We start from the raw sequence: 10,893 nt of genomic DNA on the forward strand, positions 1-10,893 counted from the left end.
TTGACCAGAAACCTACGGAAGCGTATTGCATTCACTTGAAAAAAAAAAGATCTGTTTTTCTGAGATAACTATCTCGGAAATTCCGAGATAAGTTGTTTTTCTAATTAATTTTTTTTAGAAAAACAGAGCTTTTTTTACATGCTTTTATTTTGAAAGTGAAGTTCCTGTATAGACGCTATACGTCATGGCGCTAATATACGGAAGCGTATTGCATTCACTTGAATGCAATATGCAATAGATAGTTGTAATCTAGTATTTTGATGAAGTTACATTTTGCATGGACGTTTCGCACAGAGCCCTTGTTCAGCGGGCTGCATGTAGCTGCTGCTCTTAGACAGTCTTTTGTTTGGCACGATTTCTTGTATTATGACGTATAGCGTCGCTTCAAACTGTCAGACTCTCCTTCTGTATAAATAACAGTGAACCATATAAGACTAATGTAGCCGAGCGTGTTGTTCTCTTATACTGTCACAGGCCTCAGCCGGAAGAGGACACGAGAGATGGTTATTGACTCGGGACATCACACCCGTTTACCTTCCTTCACACTTCAAAAGTTCTCTATCAACAGAACCCTCCTCCGTTAGAACCCCTTTCAAAACAAGAGTCCCAACCAACACCCTGCTTATAACAGGAACTACACATCAATCTTCCATAATAAAGCCACTAAATAAAATAGCTTACACTAACAAACGAAATATTTGAATTATGGACAAAAATGAAAACTATCCTTTATCTATCTGCAGCATATCCCCGAAAGATGGTCGAGACTTTCAACTGATGTTTTCAGGTTTATTTGAAACTTCCCTAAACAACACCGTAAGAGCTTGTGCCTCTTCGGAGGGTCGCTAAAACATCAAACTTTTCCTTTGTGAAGTTACAGATTCATAACAGTAAGTCCGCGTCTATACAGGAACTTCACTTTCAAAATAAAAGCATGTAAAAAAAGCTCTGTTTTTCTAATTAATATTTTAGAAAAATTAATTAATTAATTAGAAAAACAGAACTTATCTCGGAATTTCCGAGATAGTTATCTCAGAAAAACAGAACTTTTATTTTTATTATTCAGAAAAACAGAACTTATCTCGGAATTTCCGAGATAGTTATCTCAGAAAAACAGAACTTTTTTTTTTATTATTCAGAAAAACAGAACTTATCTCGGAATTTCCGAGTTAGTTATCTCAGAAAAACAGAACTTTTTTTTTTTCAAGTGAATGCAATACGCTTCCGTAGAAACCACCTCTTATAAAATGACACATAAATACTTGTAAAAATGTATAATGCAAAAAGTGCAGCCCATCCCCTGCAGGAGGCGCACAAACTGTCTTTAAAAACATCAGAATCTTCAGATATAATTGAACGAATTAAGTCTTTAGTATCTTATCTTCCAATATTTTATCTACAATGAACAAAAATAAGATTTGTGGCACAAAAGTATATATATGGCATTCCACTGTAGAATAAAAGAATTTCAGTCGTATAGTTTCAAACAACTTATGCATAAGAAAGCTTGTAAGTTTGAAATTGTGTACCCCCTATAAACAGGGTTACCAGGACTGAGCACACAGCAAGGGAGAATGTAAACAAATGCATTCCACACTCACATTTACCAGCTTATCAGGGCGTTTGTATTTTAAAAAGTAAATGTACCCAATAAACTGGCAATAAATACGAACGTAGCAGCAATATTGTTTGGATACACTGATATGATTCAATCAAAACCTTTGGCAAACATATACGATAAGTAAACAGGTTTGATTGTCACTCTAAAACATCCAAATAAAATGTAAACACAGGTTATAGAGATCAGGAGCTTGGGCTTTGATTCAGATAATAACTACATTCACTTTCACTGTTTCAACATTGGTGCTAAAAGAATAAAAGATTTAGATTTTCAAGAATGTTAGAGAGATAAAACAAAAGTAAGTCCAATGTTAATGCCCGACGTTGAAAACAGTGGTGTCTAAAGTCTTAAAAAGGTCTTTGAGGGGTGTGACCGACACATTCCCATTTCCCCACTTTCCTTCCTCTGAGCTGTTGTTCAGTCTCGGTCGGACGTGATGCTGCGTCAGTTGCGTCACAGGTCTGAATGGCAAGTTGTGTGTGCCAGAGTTTCTGACCTGAGGCTCAGTCCTTGCTGGAGCGCTGAAGGTCGACCCGACTGTTGCCTCCGCAGAGATGAGAGAGGTCTGATGCTCTGTGGAGTGGGCAACACTCTTCTCAGTGGACTGTTGCTGGGAATACAGAGTCTGAGGAGCACATTACACACAGAGGCACAAAGTCATCAGCTGCCACACACAACATACATTTTTGGACAGACAGTGGCTGATTAGAAGATTTTAGCATATCCCCCAACTCTAATGACCTGGAGGTGTTCCTGAGGTATCACGTTCACATGGCAAAAGAAAATGAGTTCCTCTGTGAATCCCTGAGAACATTTGTTCCAGATAAGAATATATTCCCTCAATATTCCCTCTTGAGATAGTGTTCACAAGAATGGGACTGACAGACGGAAAACCCCAAAAAATAATGCCGACATAATAATGGCACAGACACATAAAAAAAATAATCTGCCCCAATAGCATCTAAACTGTGAGTGCACTTGACAAAAGCAGCAAGATTGTGTATATTTCTACTTTCAACAAATTCCATGAAAAACCCCAAATGAAACTTAATATCAACAAGTTGTTAAGGTATAAGCCTGATACATCTTCTAACTTTGTACCATAAAGCCCCTACAAGACATTAATGAGTCCAACTCACACCACAGTTTGATTAAAAAACTACAGTGTACCACCTTAAATGATCTGTTTGCACTTACAATGGAGATCAAGACTTGTCAGATGATCGCATTGAGTAATAAAGGTAAAAAATAGTGAAACTAATAAAGAACTAAAAATGTTCAAGCATCATTTACGGTCTGATCGTTGATGAGGCACATCTCTGTACCACTGACGGGGGATAGAAGCTGCCTTGTGCTTCTCACAGTAAAATGTCTGATACCTTTTTCTTTCGTCTCTTTTTTTTCCTCTTCCGTTGTGGCTCAACAAAGACATCCCCCGTGCTGCTCTGCTCCTTCTTTACACTTTCTGAAAAAGCAATAAAAACAAGACTTCTGTTCAGTTCTACCAGGATGATACCATGTTGTACATGGATATAAATATAAATTACTTTCACTGGATGCATATACAGCACGCACCTGAAGGTAGACTGATGTGAGCACTGTGCCGTTGCTCTCCACCCTCTTCAAATGGACTCAGACACAGAAAGAGAGTCTTCAGAACTGAATTAGAAGTGGCTCCAACTGCAGATCCATGAACAGAGAGTTAACAACACACTTCAGCAGCACACATCTAGTTCTCAGCTCAACACAAAAGCTGCTCTCAGACATGCGCTGAACTGTGGATAATCTCCTGACATGTTCCGGAGAGGGTGAATGTGTGAACGCAAATGTCCGAGTGAGAGGCTCCTGCAGAGTTTCTCCTGCCAGCATCTTAGGAGGAGATCAATCAGGAGATCCTATGCAGGATTAACTGCGAGCGAGTGGGTGTGTTGATGACGTTTCTAACACGCCACAAACGCAAAATAAAAAAAACAAAAAAAAGACTACAAATGTCAAGTTGAAAAAGCCATCGAAGATGTCAAGAGAGATTTTGGTGATAAAAGGCAAATGACGATGTTGATGGGCTGTTAACAAATCACAAGATCTCCGCAATGGAATTTATACATTAAGTCCTGTCTCTGCATGCTGCTATTCATAAGACATGTGACATGGCTTTACCTTTGGTTGTGGATGATCCTGCTCTGTCGCCACAAGGAGTCCGACTGGAAGAGATCTCGCGACAGGCAGGATTCACCTGCTGCTTTGTAGCTTGACTCACAGCCTCAGACAAATCATCTTCATTTTCATTTTTCAAACGAGGGGAGAATTTAGGAGATGTTGGTCTGTGAGAAGTTTTGACCAGACGTGGAAGAGGCGTCTCTGCATTGGAAGCTCTTTGATTAGAGTCTGATGAATGAGTCACGTTATCAGACAACTGGTTTGACTCCTGAGTACAGGAGGCAGTCCTTGAATAATCTGGCTGAGTCTCCTTGCATGGCAGAGGAGCAGCACTGAGAGGGGCAGAAAAGAGGCCGAGGAAGGACCTGGCAGAGGCCTTGTCAGGTTCAGCCACAGTTTTAACGTGATAATCTTCACTCTTGGAATGTGCGGACAGCGGAGTAGAGCAGGAAGATTGACGAGAAGTGGAGGTTGTCACAAAATCTGGAGTGAGCTTCTGGCTGTCAGTGATGGGGCTTGCGAACAGGCTACAGAATGTCTTATTACGTCCAAATGAAGAATCGCCACAATGTTCCATGTTGCTGCTGCACTCTGCTGTGGCTTCAGAGGAATTAGGTTGTTGTGTGCCAGGTTCCAGGATGAGTTGGAGTTGTTTGGAGGGCTCATGGGTCTCACTGGGTTGTTTTGCTCGAAGATGATGAACGTCAGAGTTTCCAGCATTATTTGTCTCGGCGGAGCTGGTGACAGGTTCAGTGGGAACAGCAGCTCCACCTTTAAACACTGAGAAACCTGAAGAAGGACGAAGAGGCTTTGCTAAGGCTTGTGATTTAGACGTCAGACCAGAGAGATATGGCCGCATCTGTGGAGGATTAAATGTCTGGCTTTTGAGCTTAGTGGTTGCAAAAGGAAAAACACCTTCACTTTTACAGTTCACAGAGTGTAAAGTATCCACAAGCAGGTGGGGGCTTCTTTGAATATCTAATTTTCTACGCGACAACGCAGACTTCTCTGCCACTGTGGCAGGAGAGTAGAACAACTCCGACTTAACTTCACGGGAAGCTCTTTGAGCAGGTTTCAAGGATGCAGCTACTTCCCCAACGTGTTTCTTGTCATCCCCACTGGCCACAGTAAGATCAGGACATGTCTTTGATATAAGGTCAGAGTACGTGTGGAAGGATGGCAGGCACTTGAACTTTTTCTCCTGGGATATATTTGCTTCATTTCTGGTATTCGTAGAATACGAGACCTTGTCAGTGTTTGAGCTCAGCAGAGGATCAGTGCGCTGTTCACGGTCAGTTTTTGGAGTATATGATACATACTGTGCAGTAGGAGGGGAAGATGTGTGGCCAACGATAAAACTTACTTCTGATTTACAAGACCTGACAACATCAACAGAGTAGGGAGCTTTGCTTTGGTCTGCAGAGCCTGAAGTGCAATCAGAGGAATTCTGTGGACCAGAGAGAGATGCATAGTCTTGACTTCCAGGAGTTGTAAAGAAACTAGGGAATGGTTTGAATAGCTGAGGTCTGAGCACTGCTTCGACTGAATAACAAACTGGCTCCTGGTGATTAAGCTGAGTTGACAGGGGGCTGTGAGGACGGCCACTATCTGATGCTTCTGGTGGGACAGCTGTCTCTGGGATTTCACGCTGTTCTTCAGTCTTACATAACAACACTTCCTGCTCGGTCTTTGGTTCTTCACTGTTGTAAAATATCGGCCTAAAATTAAAAGCATCAGGTGACAGTTAAACCCAAATGTCACAACTTGTATGGATGATTAATTATTCGATGAAATACGATACAAGAATGACTTTAATGTTTCCATGACAGGTGTGAGTTTGAATCTGCATACCTGAGTGGTTGTGTTTGTACATCAGGGGTTTTCTTTGACTTTCTTTGTAATTTCAGTCTCGTCTGTGTTTGCTGGTTGTCCTGAAGACTTCTGCTCGTCTATTTTTGAAAGTTCATAGAGGTCCTTGTCCCGTTTTAATACCTGCAGTGAGAAGTAAATGCAAACATTTACACACGCTGTACATGTACAGCATATAAAATACTCAGAAATATTTACATACACACCTCCTCGAACAGTCGGCTAGTGGTCTCATTAAGTGGATCATGGGAGAAATTGCAATCTACCCCGTGAGAACACTTTCCTTTTCTATGGAAGAACTTGCAGGGAAAGGACTGTTCTGTTTAGTAAAGGAAATATCACATGTTCAACAGCCTCCAGTTTCTAATAATTACCAGCAGGGATTAAGGACAGAATGATACAGTATATCCACCAATTCCAGAAATCTCTGTGTCTCAAGAACCATTCATCTGATCAGCTTCACGCTTGCCATGTGCATTGTTAAAGGCCCAAGGAAGTGCTGTGTCAAATTTGCTGCCATTTGAAATCTCAACATTTTCTAAATGAACTAGCTTTGAATAAAGAGCAACCAGTGCTCTGCAGCAGTGGCACCAGTTTAAGGGATGTTGTCGATCAGGACAACAGCAGAGATGACACATTCTCCAGTTCGGGGTCCACATACTGAGTCGAAACCTTTGAATAAACAGGAGTCCTGCAGCAGGTGTCAAATACTGCAGTCACTTACAGTTTTAGAAAGAAAGCTGCAACCAGCATCACCACAGGCCAAACAAACAGCCTAATCCAAACAGACAGGTTTACAGTGGACACTACACAAGTTATACCAATTATTGCAGTTAAACCAAAGGATATTGTGCATGTAGGGGCAGCTCTCCCCTTTTGTGCAGAATCCTTGGACGTAATACTTGCAAACTTCTTTGATGATATCGTTCGAACCCTGAATGTGCTTCAGTTGGCACTCGTCACCCTGCAAACAGGAAAGAAGAAAAAAGTAATGTCAGTACAATGAGACATTTTTAGTCACTGAAACTTGTCAACGTTTGTCATAACCTGCCTTGATGCACCGTCCCCAAATGAAATGTCGACAAAGTAACTGTCCATCCACCAGCAAAGCATTCTGCTCTCTGAACTCTTGTGTCATAAGTCTTGTGGGTGGCACTTTAAAATCCTAGGAGGAAAGATGAGCATGACAATTAGATTAACACATTAAACCTATATATATATATAAAATATAAAATATTTCTTTAAATACATTTTCATATCCTCTCACATTTGTGTACCCCTAACTCTTTTGGGGCAATTGTTTTTTTTTGTAAGAGCACTTGTTTAAATGCTTCAATTAGGAGTTTCCCTTATCTGATGTTGCTATAGAGACTGTCCACGTCTGTAGGAAAATACTTCCAGGGACCCAGCTGGACTATATGAGTGAATAGTTCAGGAAATAAAAATCTACATTCAGACATGTCCATAGCTTTCACCACACAACAATACATTTTGATTGTTACTGATTTATTTATAATCTGTTTAACATTTGTTTAACTTTTTTCCCTTGATTGTCAAAACATTTTTAGACCCATGGCTGTTTATTATAAGGCCTAGTTAATTGTCAGTATACAGCTGAAATGCAGCAGACAACAGGCTGCTAATAATTAATATCTCTCCTGACAGTATGGTCAAGAGTCTTGCTTACCTGATTGGCATATTTTCGTTTACCCTGTCCTCCAAATTTTCTTGAAGTAAATCTAGTCTGATAGTGGCCACCTCCATTAGAAAATCCTCCTCTATCCTTCTGATGATGCTGGTTTCTCCTGCCATCCCCCTGGTTGTTCTGTTGCTGTTGCTTGTAGTTCTTTTTAGCGTTCTGACCTTTGTGATGCATGTTATTGTGGCCAGAATTATCACTGTGCATTCACAAGTTGAAACTGTCCAAGTGGTTTCAGAGACTTTGTAAATGAAATTCAGATTCAGGCATACTTTGGTACACTCAAACACATACTATTCTTATTTGAAATATTTTTTTACAAAGTGCTGTCAAGCCATGCAGTGTGGTAAAAAAAAGTTTTTTCATTTTTGAGTAATCCATAAAACATTTCCGTACTGTGATATTGCTAATTCACCTCCTTTGCTTAGGGAAAAGTAAAACATGGTATTACTATTTTGCAGGGTCAGATCCAGAGGTGGGGCCAAGGGGCACTGGCCACAGATGAAATCCTACTTAAGTGCGCCTGTCCTGTCAGTAGTCTTTTTTATTTTCTAAGCTTTTTTGAAGAACACAATGTGCTTGAACAAGGAACAATTATCAGAATATGTTCAATGATGTGTGACAAAAACTAAAAAACATGGCCCTTTTATAGCCCCTGATCTAGAAAAATAGCATTTGGTGGCAACCACATAAAACTATACAATAACTGTCACTACACATATACAATGTTTCCCTCTTAACTTTAATTGATTAAAATGTGGTGGGCGAAGAAAAATTACATGTTCAATGTCAAGTAGAGATTTTGTGTAAATACATTTTGTCACATTCCACCATAGCTTTTCCTTAAATATAATACTTCTTCCATCACTGGAAGTAAACCAGTACAACATTTCTGATGATGGTTTCACTATCACAGCAAGTGATCATCATCCTCCTGTTATGAGAATCCTGTGCTAATAATGTCTGGGCCTCTGGAGCTGTCAATTAATAACCAACAGTTTCCTTTATCTTTTTTTCCCTGTAACAATGAGTGAGAAATAAACTATTACGTACTACGGTGGCCCTGAGAGCTCAACGCACTGCAACTTAAAGGGGACATAGCATGCCCATTTTACCACAAGTTGATATTGTTCCTTGGGGTCTTAATGAAATGTCTGTAACATACTTTGGTCAAAATACCCCAAGGATCATTTAAAACAGCACCCTTTTTACCCTGTATAAAACAGCCCTCCACAGAGTGACCTGTTTTGAGTGCCTGTTCCTTTAAATGCTAATGAGCCAGCTCCCCCCTCCCCCCTCTCCCCCCATGATTTTAAACGATATAAATTACATATTTTATATGATATAAATTATCAAATATGCATCCCATACTTTGTATTCCCCTTCTGTTGTCCTGGAGTTTTAATTTTCCCAATCACATAATTAAATGTCCCCCTCTGCCCATCCACTACAAGCACACAAGCAGACAGACAGAGAGAGAAAGAGAGGGGTGGGGGGGGGGGGGGGGCTATGAAGACCATCATTTACCCCTGAACCCCGACATTCAACGGGTACAACAACAAGGCCATGTAGGGAGACTTCCAGTGCCTTGTTACGACACAAAACCCAGGAAGCTCAATCGAGTCACTCAAGCATGACGTTTCTGACTTAGAGGAACTATAACAAAACGCGCGAGTGTTTTTTTTCCAGAGTTTTTGGGTTGGTAGACATGCCAGATACCCACATTAACGTGTAGAAGGACTAACAAAGTGGAATTTGCATGCTATGTCCCCTTTAAGAAAACACATGCAAGTGAACAAAACACAAGCAAAGTAAGAAAACATCTTCATCAATTTCACAACACAACACAACACATTACAGAAACGCGCTGCAAATACAGAAATGCGAAGCAAATACAGAAAACGACAACGGAAGTGTTTCCAGAGGACAGCTAAAAGTGATGGACACTGCTGCCACAGGAGACACAGAAACGTCCAATACATCAAACAAATTCGGTTTCACACAGGGGTCGGTAACAGTGTTGCCAACTTGGCGACTTTCTCGCTAAATCTGGCGACTTTCCAAATCCTCTTGGCGACTTTTTTTGTCAAAAGCAACTAGCGACAAATCTAGCGACTTTTTCTGGTCTTTTGGAGACTCTGACGTGAAAGCACGTGTCGTTCTGCAGTTGCTGTCCTCAACGAGCAGTGGGTGCTGCAGTGAGCCCCTCCGCCGTCCCAATGCACTCACAGGCGGTCAGTCTCACAGGAGCCTCGTGCAGCTGCAGTCAGAGTAGAGGGGAGACCCGCGCTCAACGTCCTCCAGACTGCAAATGAATTGCGCGTGCACAAAGCCGCCACTGATCCCGCCCTGTCTTACAGAGCGGGATGTAAACGTCAATGTTTCTTCACTGTCACACTAAAATAAATCACTGCATTTGACTCACACAGCCTCAGTCACTTACTCACCTCGTCCACTGTGTGTGTGTGCCTCTCGGTGACATGAGCTAAACATGCTAAACTGATAGCGGATAGCTTCCGCTATCAGTCCCTCGACTTGTCCCGTGCAGCCGGGAGCCCAGGGCGGCTGGGTGACTGTCCGGAGGGGGCATAGTGCTACCCTTAAAAAGCCCACGATTAAAGACCCACCAGCTCACATTTCAAATAGATTTTCTCCACTCAGCGACGCACCCGTTGAGAAGCAAACTCTGGTCATTGGTGACTCGGTTCTGAGAAACGTGAGGTTAGCGACACCAGCGACCATAGTCAATTGTATTCCAGGGGCCAGAGCCGGCGACATCGAATCCAAACTGAAGCTGCTAAAACTAAACGTAAATACAGTAAGATCGTAATTCACGTCGGCAGCAACGACTCCCGGCTTCGTATGTCGGAGGTCACTAAAGTTAATGTGGAGTCGGTGTGTGCTTTCGCAAAAACGATGTCGGACACAGTAATTTTCTCTGGCCCTCTCCCTAACACAACAGGTGATGACATGTTTAGCCGCATGTTGTCTTTTAACCGCTGGCTGTCGAGGTGGTGTCCTGTAAATGGTGTGGGCTTTGTAGATAATTGGCAAACTTTTTGGAGGAAACCTGGTCTTGTTAGGAGAGACGGCGTTCATCCCACTTGGGATGGAGCATCTCTCTTATCTAGGAATATTACCCAGTATATTAAATGACAACCCAGAGTTGGGACCAGGACGCAGAGCTGCAGTGCTAAACACGTCTCTGCGCTCCCTCTGGATCAGTCACACAACCACAAACCCATAGAGATTGTGTCTGTCCACCGTCCCGTTACATTATTTAAATCAAACAATAACAGAGGGAGAATTCCACACAAAAATCTAATACAAATTAACACAACCTCTGCAACAACTCAGGAAATAAAGACTTTTAAATGTGGTCTGTTAAACATAAGATCATTGTCATCAAAGGCTATTTTAGTTAATGAACTAGTCTCAGATCATAAAATAGATTTATTGTCCCTCACTGAGACGTGGCTGCATCCTGATGAATATGTCAGTCTAAATGAATCTACTCCCCCAAGTCATGTAAATACACACGTTCCCA

The 10,893-nt window shown here is 41.5% G+C and overlaps 2 protein-coding genes across 2 annotated transcripts; both read right to left on the reverse strand.

Annotated features, from left to right (window-relative positions):
* Nucleotides 1-3,526: 3,526 nt before the first annotated feature.
* LOC117771407 lies at nt 3,527-5,510 on the reverse strand. Its single transcript, XM_034601699.1, has 3 exons — nt 3,779-5,510; nt 3,673-3,684; nt 3,527-3,561 (listed from the first exon to the last, which is right to left on the reverse strand). The coding sequence occupies exons 1-3, from the start codon at nt 4,635-4,637 to the stop codon at nt 3,527-3,529; spliced, it is 906 nt and encodes a 301-aa protein (XP_034457590.1). The 5' UTR covers nt 4,638-5,510.
* Nucleotides 5,511-5,650: 140 nt separating this feature from the next.
* Nucleotides 5,651-7,544, reverse strand: LOC117771412 (zinc finger CCCH domain-containing protein 8-like). The gene is made up of 5 exons (XM_034601711.1): nt 7,335-7,544; nt 6,699-6,812; nt 6,497-6,611; nt 5,854-5,963; nt 5,651-5,770 (listed from the first exon to the last, which is right to left on the reverse strand). Exons 1-5 carry the CDS (start codon nt 7,521-7,523, stop codon nt 5,651-5,653), a joined length of 648 nt encoding a protein of 215 aa, XP_034457602.1. The 5' UTR covers nt 7,524-7,544.
* Between the last annotated feature and the right edge of the window lie 3,349 nt (nt 7,545-10,893).

Source organism: Hippoglossus hippoglossus, chromosome 1 (assembly GCF_009819705.1).
Source record: "Hippoglossus hippoglossus isolate fHipHip1 chromosome 1, fHipHip1.pri, whole genome shotgun sequence".
Classification (NCBI taxonomy): domain Eukaryota; kingdom Metazoa; phylum Chordata; class Actinopteri; order Pleuronectiformes; family Pleuronectidae; genus Hippoglossus; species Hippoglossus hippoglossus.